Source organism: Bubalus kerabau, chromosome 11 (genome assembly GCF_029407905.1).
Source record: "Bubalus kerabau isolate K-KA32 ecotype Philippines breed swamp buffalo chromosome 11, PCC_UOA_SB_1v2, whole genome shotgun sequence".
Taxonomy (NCBI): Eukaryota; Metazoa; Chordata; class Mammalia; order Artiodactyla; family Bovidae; genus Bubalus; species Bubalus kerabau.
The window spans coordinates 104,876,805-104,893,305 of record NC_073634.1 but is presented as its reverse complement, the minus strand read 5'-3'; the positions used below and the strand labels follow the sequence as shown (position 1 = coordinate 104,893,305).

At 44.6% G+C, this 16,501-nt stretch overlaps 1 protein-coding gene across 4 annotated transcripts in view; it reads left to right on the top strand.

The window, feature by feature from the left end:
- MED27 (mediator complex subunit 27) overlaps positions 1 to 16,501 on the top strand; it is a 219,771-nt gene that overhangs the window by 58,973 nt on the left and 144,297 nt on the right. For all 4 annotated transcript variants that reach the window (XM_055541463.1, XM_055541464.1, XM_055541461.1 and 1 more), the window contains exon 3: positions 12,123 to 12,253. In XM_055541463.1, the coding sequence (XP_055397438.1) occupies positions 12,123 to 12,253 (131 nt within the window). The remainder of the gene's footprint in view (positions 1 to 12,122; positions 12,254 to 16,501) is intronic.

Sequence of the window (16,501 nt, the reverse complement as noted above, 5' to 3'; positions counted from 1 at the left end):
ATCAGCCCTGTAAAAGGTGCTTCAGAAAGGCTTCTGGACTGGCTTGCACAAGCTTCAGCTCTTCTCAGCTTCTACCTACCAAGTACTTAAGGGAAAAGGCCCTGTATTTATTGGAGTATCACTAGGTGTGGCGCCAGTTGCCTATTATTTTCCCGTCTCTGGTCCCAGTGGAAGCTGCTTCCGAACATCTGGTTGGATGTAGCTGATAGTAGATGTGTTGTTACTGTTTCTTCTCGGACATTCCTGGCTGCCTGCTGCTGATCCCCATTTTGGATTGACTTGTTCTTCATAGCACAGTTCGGAGTTCCAGTAGGGCTGCAAAGCATCATGCTGCTGCTTGCTAAGTCATGTCAGTTGTGTCCGACTCTGTGCGACCCCACAGACGGCAGCCCACCAAGCTCTAGAATTAAATAAATAACTAGTCCATCAGAGTAACCCGTTTTGTATCAGAGGCTCAGCTCTCTTGTGGTCCTGCCATGCCTGTACACTCCCCAGCCCAGATCCACCCAGAAACAGGCCTGTTTTTCATTGGCTTATCTCTGAGGCTTTTCATCAGAGGCAGGGCCTGGCTCAGTCACCCCTTGCACTCAGTCTAACTGTTGGTGGCTCGGCAACCTCAGCAAGCTACAACAGAGCAAACGTTCCTCGCGTCTGTATTTTGTGCCAGCCACTTTGCTCAGTGCTTTCACATGCTTAGTTTTCACTGATTCCAAGAACCTGACTGTGATTTTGCTTCTTTAAACTCCGGGTTGCTTCAAGGATAATCATGTGGTATCTAGCAGCAGTATTATCTGTGATACGGAGACTCCGGAAAGTTGAATAACTCAGCTAAGCTCACAGTTGGTTAAGCGGAGGGTTGATGGTTTATATTCAGGTGGTTGACTCCGTGCTTCCACTCTAATGGATTAAGAAGCTGTGCCTCAGTCCTGTTGATCAGTAGAAATAAACTGACCTGGCGTTCATTTTAAACCAAACACATACCTGTTGTATGTGTGGCTTTTGCCTTTCTTTTTCCCTCCAAAAGAAGGTATCTTTGTGCCACATTTGTCATAAGAAAATCCTGCATTGACTCCGGCTTTTACCTTTTCTCATATTTCCTCAGTCAGAACTTAAACCAACAGAAAACCTTCAGTAGTCCAATAAAGAAGGAAACAAGTACAGTTCAGTCCACCCTCTGTATCCATGGGTTCTGCCTCCTCACATTCAACCAACTGCAGAGAGAAAATATTTGGGAAAAAAATTCCAGAAAGCTCCGAAAAGTAAAATTTGAATTTGCTGTCACTGCAACTATTCACATAGCATCTGCCTTGTTCTTATAACTATTTACATAACATGTGCATTGTATTAGGTGTTATTATACAAGTAACCTAGAGATGGTTTAAAGTATCCAGGAGGATGTGTGTAGGTTATATGCAAATGCTGCACCGTTTATGTAAGGGACTTAAGCGTCTGCGGAGTTTGGTACCCACCTCAGGTCCTAGATCCAGTCACCCGCAGATACCTAGGGACAGCTGTACTCAGGGAGTCTGGAGAGAGACTTTGATCTTCCTGTGCTGAGTTCTTTGTCAGCTGCCTGGAAGGTGCTCTATAACTTTCTTGTTTCGTGCATCAAGGTTTAGCCAAGTTTCTGGGCATTTTGATTGTTCGTAACTTTAAGACCAGTCTCCACAGAATCCTGGAAGGAACTTCTGCATGGATCCTCTCATTGCCTTTGTGTGGAGTGCTTCCCGTGTTTCCACAGGCCCTGTACAGCTGCCCTGGGTTCTGTGGAGAGTTTTACACAGAGTCGACCACGAGGCATCACAGTGTGATGGATTCCTTTCCTTGTTTGTACGAGAAGAGCCAGGCTGGGGCGCCTCCTCAGTATACCTGCTGGTTCAGAACAGCCTGGAGGGGGGGCATTTTTTCCTTTTTCCATTATACTTGCCAGTTTATTATCTGACATGTTTATTTATTTATTTATTTTAATTTTATTTTATTTTTAAATTTTACATAATTGTATTAGTTTTGCCAAATATCAAAATGAATCCGCCACAGGTATACATGTGTTCCCCATCCTGAACTCTCCTCCCTCCTCCCTCCCCATACCATCCCTCTGGGTCGTCCCAGTGCACTAGCCCCAAGCATCCAGTATCGTGCATCGAACCTGGACTGGCAACTCGTTTCATACATGATATTTTACATGTTTCAATGCCATTCTCCCAAATCTTCCCACCCTCTCCCTCTCCCACAAAGTCCATAAGACTGTTCTATATATCTGACATGTTTAGAGTGACGGTGTTTGATTAAAAGAAGTGAAGTGAAAGTCGCTCAGACATGTCCAACTCTTTGCGACCCCATGGACTATACAGTCCATGGAATTCTCCAGGCCAGAATACTGGAGTGGGTAGCCTTTCCCTTCTCCAGGGGATCTTCCCAACCCAGCGATTGAACCCAGGTCTCCTGCATTGCGGGCAGATTCTTTACCAGCTGAGCCACAAAGGAAGCCCAAGAATACTGCAGTGGGTAGCCTATCCCTTTGCCAGCGGATCTTCCCAACTCAGAAATCAAACCGGGGTCTCCTGCATTGCAGGCGGGTTCTTTACCAGCTGAGCTATGAGGGAAGCCGTCATTAAAAGGCAATGCTTTTGCTTAGTTGTGAACCTTCTCATTCCTGGTATTGTTGGAAGAGATGAATTTGGGGGCATAGTCACTTCTGATAATCACAAGACCAACTCTGTCTGTTCCCGGGGCGCTGGGCCCTGTGCTGAATGAAGTCTTTTGCATGCATCATATCACTTTATTCCTGAACCTTCCATTTCTTCATATCACTGAACCTTATGTGATATGATATCACATCGTATCACTGAACCTTCCATTTCTTCATCTGTAAGAGGAGGCTGCACTACCTCTCTCCATGGGGTTGTTGTGCTATAAGGAAAAAGCACTGTTAAAGTCTGCTTTAGGGAGTGTGCTCAGTCAACAAGAGAACAGCTTTGTCCTTGTGAGAGAAAAAGAATCCCCGCACCCCTCATTTTGGACTGAGGAAGAAACAGGCTCAGAGGGGAGAGAGAACACCCAGAGATGCCCGGGATCACTTGTGCTGAAGCTGAGGTTTGAACTCAGGGCCATCTGACTACAAAGCTTGTCCCCCTACGCGGTAGCCACACTGCCTGTGAATTTTCACCCTTTCTGCCAGAGTACAAAGGAAAACACTTGCCTCCTTAGACTTATTGCCCCTTAAGCCACCTGACCTTGTTCCTCCTATTCCTGAAGGGAAAAGGCAGTTGTTAAAAAAGATCAATAAAAAAATGCGTCCTCCTGAATGTTTTCTTCTGTTTCCCGATTCCTGCTCTCACAGGCCTTTGACCTGAGCAGCTCACTGTTTCTTTCCTTCCACTCCTGTTATTCTCAGCTTGTCTGACATCACGGTTATAATCTTTTAAAGTCAGTGATCTTGAGCCCACTTCATGTTCTTCCTCCTTCTGAGTCACATCTGTGCTTCCTTTCCTTCTTCCCTACCTCCTGGCTTCATTTCCCGGGTAAGGGAGGGGTGGGGTGAGGCTGGTCAGACCCCTGATTTGGAGCCAGTTACCTCCCAGCCGATGACTGGTTGATAGAAGCAGAAGAAGCTGATGGGGGCTGCTTTTGATGGTCATTGAAATGATGCTTAAAGCAGAAATGAGCATTTTCATGACATGAGATAAAGGAAGAGTTAAACTGTCCAACTACCTCTAAGCTGACTTTGAGCACATAGGAATCATTTTTTCTACCTATAAAAGAAGTTTATAATAATCTAATTGGAATTTTAAACTGATCAGATTGATCATTTTTTAAAAATCATGTTTACTAGTTTCTTAACTGAAGTCTTTTCAGTGATAACTCGGCAAAGGATTAATGCTTAGAAGTCAGTGGCTAGAATCAAGATATGGAAGCGACCGGTGATTTTCACGTTACTCATTTCTCAGTTGGAAAAAAACACTCATTTTCTTTTAGGGGAGGAAGAGGGAAAAAGAAATAGCCAAGGACATACCTATTATATGGAAATATTCAGTTCCACAGACCTCACCTATGAATGTTTGGGGAGAATAACGAACTAGTGTTTGTCAGCAGGCATGTGCTGATTGCTGGGCCTCCAGCATTGCACACTAGGCTTTGTTTAGAGCAAAGAGCTGACTCATTGGAAAAGACCCTGATGCTGGGAAAGATTGATGGTAGGAGAAGGGGGTGACAGAGGATAAGATGGTTGGATGGCATCACTCGCTCAATGGACATGAGTTTGAGCAAACTTTGGGAGATGGTGAAGGACAGGGAAGCCTGGCATGCTACAGTCCAAGAGGTTGCAAAGAGTCGGACACGGCTGAGCGACTAGAGAACAACAGTAAAGTTTTACCTAACACCCGGCCTCAGACATCGCAGGGAGCCCTTTCCCCTCTTTAACTGCCTGAAGTGGAGACTTTTGGTGACTAGTACAATGTTTGTGTTTAATAAACATATTTAAATTTCACCAGTGCAAGTTCAGACTGCAGTTTCATAGAGAAATACAACAACATAGAATTTCGGTGTTCGAGGACCTTCGGCATAATTCCAGCCATCTGTTTTAGCCTCTGGCCCAGGCCTGAGGCATGCAGTAACAAGCTAGTGTTGGGCATTTTGGTGGAAGCACGAAGCTGAGTCCGGGATGTGTGCTGTTCCTCTGCCGCTTCTCTTTTGGTCAGGAATAGAGAACGGGCTAGGACGCACTCTGTGTTTGTGGGATCCAGTGTGGTGTGTGAATGGGTGGTGATTCTAGGGCGGTCCAAGCCTAATTGCGGGTGCCCTCCTGACACGGGCTGCTTCCTCTAGTCGGAATGCAGGTGAGCGAGACTGCCGCCACGCTGTCCTCTTCAGAGAGCGTGTTCTCATGTCAGCGCCTGTTAATAAGCTGTTAGGGTGCCCTCATTCGTGCACTGCCAGACTTGCCTTGATCCTGTTTGTATTTCCTGCCTACATCTTCCTAAGTGGCCCTGTGACCTTCCGCCAAGATCCTTGTGAGCTTGTGCATTGCACTCCGGGACCCCTCAGGTACAGAGCTGAGAGCCTGCTGTGAAATGTGAGGTGGTTCACAGGAGATGGGCAGCACCCTAGTCTGTTAGTGTTTGTAGCTCGTCTTTGCTTTTTGGCTTTCTTTTGTCTGCTTTTTCTCTCCCTCTGCAAATAGCCCCTGTGATGGGTGTTTTCTCCATTTTTAGCCGCATTCACAGTTTACCTTTTAGTGAATCTGTTTGGATATCTGAGTGATAACTCTTCCGACTGATTGGCATCCTCTCAGTATGCTAACGTGCACACAGCTGTAGTGTAAACAGAAGCAGTTGTGGAGAAAGGCCTATTAATAAAGGTGTGAGTTCTGAAACATTCCAGAGGAACAATTCTAAACAAGCCTAAACATTACAGATATTTAAGAAAGAAAAAGGCTGCTGTCTGTCCTCTCGGTTTACTTTTTTGACAGTTTTAAAGTCTGGACATTTGAGGATTCACGTGCAGGAAGTAGAAACCCAGCCGGCCTTCGGGACGTAAATGAGCCCCAGTTCAGCAGAAGCGGGCCCCTTGGTTTGGTGTCCTGCTTTTATGGTAATTGAAAGGCCTGAGCCCAGCTTCCCAGTAGAGAACAAATGGGCAAAGAAATGGGAGGCTTCCTTCTTATGGTTTATTGATGCTGTTTTGCCCAAGTAAAGAGATCATTTACCCATAAAAGCTCAAATCTGAGGGTGTTTTTCTTTCTTTCTTTCTTTCATACTGGCTATTTGAAAGAAGCATTAGGAGATAAAAGGAGAAAAGAAGCTAATATCATTGTCTAATATTTAGATAAAAACCCAAGCAAAACAATTAGATTTATGGTATTTTTCTGTAGCTGTTTTCCTTGGCACGGATAATACCAGGCAACCTTGCTTATTTCTTTCCTTAGAGTTATGTTCAAAAGAAGAAACAGGGCTTTATTGTAAGACATGGTTCTTTCTCATTAGCTGGGAACAAAACACATTTCAATAATGAGGGGCAAAGGTCTTTGCAACTCAAAGTGGTGACGAAGTGTTCCTAGTTTTGCACAAATATTGGTTTTAGTTGAAAGCGTAATGGTTTAGGAGAAATATGGCTCCTAAGTATGAGAGTGAGAGTCTCACAGGAGCCTCCCCAACCCCGCAGTGCTGCATACACATGTGGCAGCTTCATGGCGTGTGACTCAACCCAGGTGTTGTGGCTTGAGTTGATCCAGGTGCCGTGCGTCCCTGGATTGGCGCTGGGAGCCTGGCGTGCACTCTTGCCTCTGGGAAGGGTTTGCAGTGCCCTTGGGCCCACCAGCTCTGCAGCGCTGGTTAGCGCTCTGCAGGGGAGGTGGTCCTCCATGGCTAATGTCCTTACCTGTTACTGTCGTGATGTATTACACAAATCCTCAAAGAGAATCCTAAGTAAAAACAGATTATGCGTGTGGCTGCTCCTGGGCAATAAGATGATTTATAAAAACCCACGAAGCACTCCACAAGCACAGTTGCCCCATTAGGACACTGTCAAGGCTGCTAGGAAGGTCAGATGTGTTACTGCTGAGTCTAGAAACTAGGTTTTTGACAATCTTGAGGTGTCTGTGGTTTCTTGATTATTTTGTCTTTGAAGTTTTTGTTGCTAAATGGTATTAAAACCATAAAATGAGAGCATTTAGAACTTCCCCAAACTCCCCACCTTAGACATGACTGGAGTCAGTAGGAAGAAAAAGGCTTGTGACATCTCAACGCTGAAAGGTGAGAGTGAGGGAGCGGACAGGAGCTGGCAAACGCTGGCGATGCTCTGTGCTCCTTTCCTCAGCTCCGGTTCCTGGCCTGAGAAGAAGGGCTGCATTTCACAGCCTGAGCAGTGATAATAAATGCCAGGTCCCGTGGTTAAAAAGATGCAGCACACGTAAAACAACAGGACAAAGTATGTGAGTTAAACCCTGAATGGCCTGTTTCCCTTTTACGATGTGTGAGACCCTGGGCTGGTGACCTCTTTACGATCAGAGTCTCCTCTCCCATAAAGTGGGGTGGAGAGGAGGTGGAGGGTGGCTTCTCCAAGCCTCTTCTCTGACGTTAGAATTCTGTGATTTGAAGCAATTGGAGGGCAGTCCCTATGAAGGTCTTTTCCTAAGGTCAAGCCTGCAGAGGGGTTCGACATACCTGCTTTTTTAGCATTTAGAATAAGAGGGAGTCAGGACTCTTTCGTGGCTCTGTCACGACAGTGAACATCTGCAAAGCCGAGAGTCTGCTTTTGTTAGAAACCAGCCTCGAGAGGGCTGTCTGATGGAGTCGTTCTGTTCTCTAGGTTGGCTCCAGCCACAGGCCAGGCCACGGCAGCGTCACCAGTCGGCCAGCCCACTTATCAGTTGACAAATCCATTAGCATCTCCTGTACTTAACGCACTACCCTGCACACCATAGAGAATACAGAGTTATCAGTAGTAACAAGGCTGTGTCCTCACGGTATGTCTCCCTCATGGCCAGCTTCACTCCTGGCCCAAGAAAGAACACCAGGCCTCCCTGCCTGGATGCCACGTCCCAGAGACAGAGAGGAGCTCTGTGCAGGGAGGAGGGATGGGGTTCTCCAGCCCTTGATCTCTTCTTCCCCTCCTATGGGCCCCGCTGCACTCAGGCAGCCAGAATTTATCATAGCTTGGCTCTGTCACATTCTTCATCCAGAGGGTTTAGTTACTGGAAGTACCAATGTGTCTTCCTAGTGTTCTTAGGAACCTATATGTAATTTTGTGTGAAGTGATTTTTTTTAATGGAGTTGAAATGCCTTAAGGTTAAGGAGAACTCTGTCGTTGCTGTTTTTAACTTGCTCCCCCCGCCCCAAAGAAGCCTTTGATGGAAAAGAAAATAATGATTTTCATGGTAGGAAGAATCAAACCTTGAGTGAGCTGGCTTGTAAATTTTGAAACTTTTGAATGTTAGTTTTCTTAAAGTGGGATTCAGGCCATATGGCATGGGAAGGATCATGTTGCTTATGAATAGATGCTATACCCCAGACCCCAGGGGGGTTCTAGCAAACACATCAGCTTTTAAGCTCTAGGCCTGATCGAATGCCAGTGGCTTAATCGGTATATTGAATGTGATCAGTGGGATGGATTTCCTTCTGTTTTCTTCTCAAACTTCTGTCTATTGCAGAACATGTCCTTTATTTATCTTGGAGCAGGTACATCATTCAGAACAGTGTGGAACATGGAAAACCAGTTGGAGGACTAACTAAGGGGACCATTGCTCACTTGATTTTCTGAACCTGAGATTTAAATCAGAAACTTTGCATTTGAGTTGTTTTTAAAATAATTTCCTTTCATATTGTTTCCTCTCAGTCTGTTTTGTCTTTGTAATTTGAAGCATATTAAAGCTAACTGGATTTGAGCCTCAATAATTTGGACTTTAAAAATAAAGACCTTAGGCTATCCAGAGGAAAAGGGTTTGCCATTGTATGAAATTGTAGGGACATTACTTCACCAGTTTTTGGTGAAGCCAAATACCCTTGTGATGTGTTTAGAAGCCTAGAGCTTGGAATTAAACTTGAGAGTTTGCTGGGTCCTTGGAGAAAATGTAATGCGAATGAGCCATGTAAGACTGCACAGCTTTTATTAGTAGCAGGTCCAGCAGCACATTCTAGAGGCTCTTAGTCTGTACAGTGGCATTCACCAGGACTTGATCACGTTCCACGCTTGTGCATGTCTAAGATTACTAAAACAGCACTTATTCAGTAAATCAAGGTTTTCCTAATTCAGAGTTGTGTTTCCCTCAGATCATTATGAGGTGTTGAAAATATCGCAGGCATAGAACTAATTAGTAGGTATAATTGATTAGAAAAGGCTTTAGGTTGAGAACTGACCGAAAAATACGACGTTCGTTATAGAAAGTGGAAGCTTGACATGAATAGATAGGTTTCTCTTGGAACCGAGAAATTTGCTCTCAAAAGTCAGAGAACACGGAAATAGCTAGACTGCCAAGCAGCAGCCAGCAAAGACCCCCTCCCCCCAGCTGGCCACGCAGCACTCCCTTTCCCCAGCTGCAAGACGTGGACGTTCACAGAATGGACTGTTTGATTTCTCTCGCACTTTCATTTTACTCTTGCTGGTTAGTGGAGAAATGATCTTGGATAGAAAAATCACGTTACAACTTTGATAAGTTGCCTTTTGAAATAGAGCTGTTTCCATGCCACAGACGTTTGGAGCAAAGTATGTTTATTGAAATATATTTTTGTAAAAAATATTACCGAACCTGTAATTGAACACGTATGGCAGTATTTTGAGGAGTGATATGTTCTTAATGTTAATTTGTGGATTAGCTCTGAACTCCCTTCTGCTGTTTTGAAACCATTGGCTGAGTGAACATTTTCCAAGAGTCTTTGCAGATCTACGCAGTGTTTCATGGAATAGAGTATTTAGTGCTTAAATAATGTATAAATCCAGTTGGACAGGAGCTGCCTGTCAGTTTTATTAACTTTGACCTTTTCTCCCATTATAAAGATGCTTTGGTAAATATTTAATGGGCCCCTTATAGATCTTGACAGTCGGAGCTGTGTTCCTGGAAACTGGGAACCGTATATATGATTAACAAATGTCGCTTAATCACTGTGAGTCAGCTTTCAAGGGCAGGTTTTTTTCTGGGAGAAGAAAACTCCTTCCATCTCCATGTGCTCTTGGGTGTGGCGTACATTGAGAGCATCCAAGATGGTAGAAGTCTCATCGGAAGCCTGGGAAAGACAGACAGCAGCTAGCGTGCATTCCTGCTGTTTGGGGGTTTTTGTTTGTTTGAGCAAATGATCAAAATGATGCCAGGTGGACAAAATCACCCTGCCACTCTGCATAGTTAGCAGGACTCTTCCACTCAAAAGAGTCAGCAGGGTTGGAATGGCTGAGCTTGCATGGACCCTAATAAGATACAAAGGAGAAGGAGAGCCAGAAGGAGAGCCAGATCCTGGAGCCAGGAGGAGCCCCTGCCAAGCTGTCTTTCCCTTTAATTCCATAAAGCCCCATGCATATTGCACTCATTGCAAATTCTGGTGGGGAGGATCGAAACCCAAGTAGCTGACATTTTGAAACATTGTCTTTCAAACTTGTACTGTCCCTTGCTTCCATTGATTTCCCATTTAAGAAATCTGTAGGAGAAAAATAAATTTGAGCAAAATTCATTGGTCTGCGATGAGTTGTTAGAGCCAAATTATACCCCCCTTTTTCCACCTCGAGAAGAGCTCCGTTTTTATTATGAATGTGATATGTCTCTGTCTCGTATTGTGCAGCCATGAGGCTCCCACAGCAAATCGACCAAGTAAATCAAGAGCCTGTTAAAAAGCAGTATGGATGCTCCAAATACAGACATTTCAGTCTTTGCTGGGTCACTGGATATCTTCATTTTTATAGCCACTTCAAGAAGCAGATCATTTCAGTTGGTTGTGTTTTCTTTCACTCTCTGTTTGTGTGCAGCCCAGTGGCTTTACGGGAGGCCATTTATTTTTCAGGACGTTATTACCCTTTGCATCCAGGGCCCAACCCCTTTTATATGGTGGTCACCGATTTCATTACCATGAGCTGTAATGTAGCTGACTCTGCAAAGGAAATCTATGCAATGGAAGAGCATTTTGAAAAGAAATTCAGAGCCACAGAATGAATTACTGTTTGTATATTCAGTTAATTCTAAATAAATGTTTGAAAAACCTTGCTTAATTTGAGGAGGGAAAAAGAAACATGTTGGATGTTATAAATGGTCTCAATCCAAGTTTCTTAGCTTGGTGTTTTCAAGTTCGAATGTTTTATTGACATCTGTTCAAAATTGGGATACCTTTCAAGGATAATTTTGTTATAGAGATGGATGACAACTCTTCACATCTAAAGTACATGAGTATGGGGTTTTAAAAGGAAAACGGGTGTCCCTGTCACATGTCAAATTGGAGATAAGCTTCGTTTGGTAACGAGCGAGAGTGATGAGCTGTATTGTAAATCAGAAGATCCTGATGATCGGAGTTGAGGGCGGGGGCCTGCCCGCGTGGGGCGCTGGGGAACTTTCTGCAGTGATGGAGGCTGCGTCCTGATGGGGCTGACAGTGTCACAGGTGTGTGTTATCAGGACATCACACACTGGACACCTAAAATGTGTGCATTTTATTTTATGTGAATTATAACTCAATAAACGTTTTTTTTTTTAAGTCCTGTTTGGTTTAGAACTAGGCAGTGTTATTTCTCTTTTCCAATAGAGAAAGTCTAGAGAAGTAAAATGATCTGTCCTGAGTAACCTCGAAGCTCAGCAGTTTGTCCAGAACAAAGCAAACGATGCTGGCTCTGAGCCCGCGTAGAGTCTGCCGCGTCCTCACTTGCATTGTTCCAACTGCATGTGCATGGAGTGGAATTAACTTCTCCAGCCAGTGCTCTTCAGTGAGCCTGTATCCATTTGTGTACATTGTCATGAGATGCATTCCTGTGCTTATTTTTGTGGTCAATACTTGTATCTTAACCACTGGGAACAGCAGCCCAGCTGTGTGTTTGAATCTGTTTATGGTCAGCCTGTTGCGCTGCTGCTGACCACAGTGGTCTGTGAGTTATGTTCGTTATTACAAGCAAGACATGACAGTAGCAAGAGTTCCTAGAACTAATTTTTTTTTGAGGAAACCCACTGGATCCTCTTTTTAAAAACCATTTACATAAAGCAGATGTGAACAGGAGTGAAAAAAGAGGTAAAAAATTATCACAATTCTCTTCAGAAATACACTGTTAACCTTTTGGAGAGCATGCTTTAACCTTCTGGAGAACGTTTTTAAGTACCTCTTTGTTTACAATGCCTTTTTTTTTTAATTCAACAAAATGATGTTGTAAAGTTCTTTATGTATTTACCCAATTTCCCTCTTATTATTGGGCATTTAGATTGATTCCAGTTCTTTATCATTTTGTAATGCCATGACGAGCATCCTTATTCATGCTTGTTTTCCTGTTTGTCTGATTATCGCCTATGAATACATTTCTTGAAGCAAGATGTTAGCAGGTATATTTGAAATTATTAAAAATGTTCTGGGCTGGTAAGATGTATCAAGTATTGATAGTTTAATAGCCCTTGTCCTGCTTTTACCAAATGTTATTTTTCTTCCCCTTTTGTTTGGTTCTCCTCTGCAGTTGCAGTACCACGCAGGTCTGGCATCTGGCCTTTTGAATCAACAGTCGTTGAAACGTTCTGCTAACCAGATGGGAGTGTCTGCTAAACGTAGACCAAAGGCTCAACCCACGACTCTCGTCTTACCGCCTCAGTGAGTGACGGGTTGGAAAAAGTTCTTTTGTCCTGGGTGAACTCTAATTTGTGCTTGTTTTTGGCTATTGGAAACTCATTTTGGCAAGATGGTCCTTTCTTTTAAAAAGGTTTCTGTTAAGATTGGAGACCAAACATGTAGGTCACCTATTTTGCATAGGTCTTCAAAGAAGCAGTTACAATGCACTCCCTAGTTTGCCTGGTGTGTGTGTGTCTAGGACTTTAAGATACCTCATGGCTTATTCTTTGTTTTCTTTCACACTCCCAGAGTTGGCAGAGTGTGAGTGCAGTTCTCCATATTTCACAAGTGAGGCCACTGAGGAGCACGTTTTGATAAACTGCAGGCCGTCTAGAAAATCTGGTAGCACTGGGATTAGAATCAGTGCTGGGCTCACTTGCTCTTTTTTAAAAGAGAAATGTATGTGCTCTTCCTTTTCCCAGTAGGAGGGAGAGCAGACACTGTGACATGTACGTTCGGATGGATGGTTTTTTCACGTGTCTGCCTCTGTGTAGCTCCCATAGATCAGGCCACTGGCCACCACTTCCAGGACTCCCTGAGGGTTCTCACATTCCCACCCTGCACACAGGCTGCCACCTCCCTAAGTTGACCACTGTCCTGACTTCTTTGAACAGTTCATTTGCCCTGTTCTTGAACTACATATAGATGCGATCACACATTATGTAATCTTCTATAGGAGCTGTCTTCACTCAACATAATATCTGTTAGATTGCTTGTTCTTTTTTGTTGCTGCATAGTATTCCTTTGAACGTGCCATAGGTGTTCCGCCCATTGGATTGGCCTTTACTCCAAACCTCAGGAGTTGAGAGCCATGGCTCACTCAGTGATGTAGAATCAGAAATTGAACACGCCAGTCTTTGCTGGCAGTTTTTCCATTCCACACACAGACTCCCCTGGAAGGGGTGCTGCCTCCCAAAGGCTTGACCTGATTTTTAAACATATTGCCCAGCTCAGCCTGTTCTCCTATTGTACCCTCTTTCCTTAATATCCTCAGTTACAAACTACATTTTAAAGTTTCCAGTCTGAAGGGGGTTTGCAGGGGAGATTCAGTTTGCCTTCACACAGGATCTCATTTATGTTCTGTTTGGTTAGCAAATATTTATTATACCTCCTGTCTGCCATGCACTGTCCTCAGCTTTGGGGATACAGTCACAAGCAAGACAGACATGGTCCCATCTTCCCAAAGCTTTTGATTTACTGGGGAGGAAAGGCAAAAAGCAAGTACCTCTAAACCAATAAATAAACCAGTGCAGTAATTTCTGGTTACGGCGAGTACTTGTGAAGGGAACACACAGGATGGTAAGGAGGGCAGGCTGCTCACAGCAGGCGGTCAGAGAAGGCCTCTCCAAGGTGCTGGTGCTGGGGGGGCTTGAGGACAGGGAGGAGAAGACCAGTGAGGAGCTGGGAAAACTACACGGCATGATTCTGGGGGGGTCTCTTCTCTCACCAGTGGATGCTCGTAGCCCACCATTTGTATGACTTTCGGGTTTTCTTCACCAGTAGCATTTGCTTCCAGGGTGGGATGAACATAACCAGCTGGCCTCCAGCAAATTCCTTTCTGTCTGCCACACACACAGGCACCATCCTTTCCAGAGACAGCAGGGCCTGCTTCCTCGAGTGATGCAGGAAAGAGGGAGTTTTCACCATTTGGCAAAAAGCTTCCTCTGTCTGATGTTTGGCACATGTTGACTTGGCGATTCTGCACATCTCAACTTTTGGCTCTCAGAAGTCTAATGGGCCTTATAACTTGTCATCCTCCCTGCCTGGCTTGTCTACTGAGGCAGGATGTGTGGTGAGAAGTGAAAGACTTTCTAATGGTCCCACAAGACTGGAGCCAGAAGTGTTTGTTGCTAACTCTCTCCCGACAAAAGTCAGTTCGTAGTCCATCTGTTCACCATTTGTTAATTTGCATTGGCTTGAAACCTGTTTACAGGTGACATGCTATTATGAGGACACTTAGAAACTATTTTAAGCAGCAAGGCAATCAACAGACTCTGTTCTCATGCCAAGAAAAAAAACTGGGTGTTCACAACTGTCATTATAAATTTATAATAAATCACTCAAAATACTTAGTTTCAAAGAGAAAAGTGGTTCCCGTGCCCTAAGAACGCAGTGTTGAAATGATTTCCTATATTTGATAGCCTCTTTTCCTGTGAAAATTGACTGTAGCCTTTTCATATCCTTGAGCTTTGTGGATTCACATTATCCTGACATCCCTTTTAGAGCAACTGTCCAGTAGGCGGGATCTATAACTGAAGGACATTCTGGTCACTGTTACTGAGGACCTACTATGTGGCACTTGCTGCGTTAGTTGTCAGGAGTAGACACACCAGTATACGGCATAGCTGCCGACCTGATTGGATCATACATCGTAAAAAGAAAAAAAGAAGAAACTAGTAATGTATACATATTGTAGATTTTGGAAAAAATCAAAGGTTATTAAAAAAGAAAAAATAATAGTGCTGTCACCCTGATAACGTTATCGTTAAAGTTTTGAAGGCCGTTCTAGATTTTTTTTCCTATGCATGTGTAATATATAATTTTTAAAAACAAAAACCAGCCTTTAAGAAGAATTGTCTTGTGATACTGTTCTGTATCACATCCCAACATTTATTGTAGTTGTTAGGTTTTAAGGTAGTATAATTTGACCCATGGAGTATTTAAAATTGCCTGTTAATCAGCCGTGTTGTGGTTTTATCATAGGACATTTCCTCATTACAGAATTCTTACTATAAACATGGTATGACCATAAACTTTATCTTTAAGGAAATCCCTTGAACTCCCTTATAATACAGCATCTAAATGCTCCAAGGTTGCTGCATTTTCATCCATTGCTACAAAACAAATTCCCCCCAGACTTAGTGGGTTTAATGACAATAAACATAATCCCCCATATTTTCTGTGGGTCTGGAGACTGGGAGTAACCTGGTTCAGAGCCTCTTATAAGTCAGATAGCCAGGACCACAGCCATCTGAAAGTTGGGCCAGGGCCCAAAGGCCACTTCCAAGGTGGTCACTCATGGCTGTTGGTGGGAGACCTCAGTTCCTCCCCACACCTCTCCACAGGCTGCCTGAGTGTCCTCTGGACATACGGCGACTCTCCCAGAGCAGGCACACTCAGAGAAGGCGAGCCGGGCAGAGCCTGTCCTTTTTATGGCCTCACCTCAAGAAATGTAGCATCAGTTCCACCTGTTCTGTGGATTAGAAATGAGCTGCCAAGTCTGACTGACACTCGTGGGGAGGGGGTGAGGCGCTCGCTTCTGAAGGAAGGCGTGTCCAAATTTGCAGACATATTTTAAAACCACCACGATTGCCAACAAGGAGACACTGCACAGAGAGTAGGGTGGTGGGGCCTGTGAGCCCCATTCTCTTGTTTATCCAGCAAATATTTACCTGGGGCCTACAGGTGCTTGGTTCTGTGCTCCGAGCTGGGGATTTGGAGATGAATAGGATAGGATTTTCAGAGAAGGCAATGGCACCCCACTCCAGTACTCTTGCCTGGAAAATCCCACGGATGGAGGAGCCTGGTGGGCTGCAGTCTATGGGGTCGCTGGGAGTCAGACACGACTGAGTGACTTCCCTTTCACTTTTCACTTTCATGCATTGGAGAAGGAAATGGCAACCCACTCCAGTGTTCTTGCCTGGAGAATCCCAGGGACGCAGGAGCCTGGTGGGCTGCTGTCTATGGGGTCGCACAGAGTCGGACACGACTGAAGTGACTTAGCAAGATAGGATTTTGGCTTTTGGGATGCTCCGAGTAGAAGCAGAGGAACAAATGAGCAGCAAGGGATGACCATACTGCAGCATCATAGTCACGTGTCCGAGAAGGCCATGGCAGTGCTAAGAGAGGCCACGCGGGGACCAGACTTAATCGAGTCTCTCTGCTGCCGGCCAAGAGGGATGGAGGCTTCCTTGTGGAGAGCTAGGAGCTTTCTTGCATAGGCCTACAGAACTCTGAGGAAAGGGCTTATTTCTAAACAGTGGAGGAGGCGGTTAAGGGCCGGGGGCTGGCCTCCTCACTTGCCCTCCCCTAGAACTCTGTGTGCCTGTTAGTGCGGAGGCGCTGGGGCTTCTGCATTGGCTCGTGTCAGCAGTTGGGTGGTGTGGAAGCTGCTGCCCCAAAGCCTCTTCCTGAGCGTGCTGAGACCACGGTTGTGGCAAGAATGCAGGAGATTTGTACCATCATTGATGTGTTTGTTTTTAAAGTGCAGTTGGCTTTAAAAGCAATAGT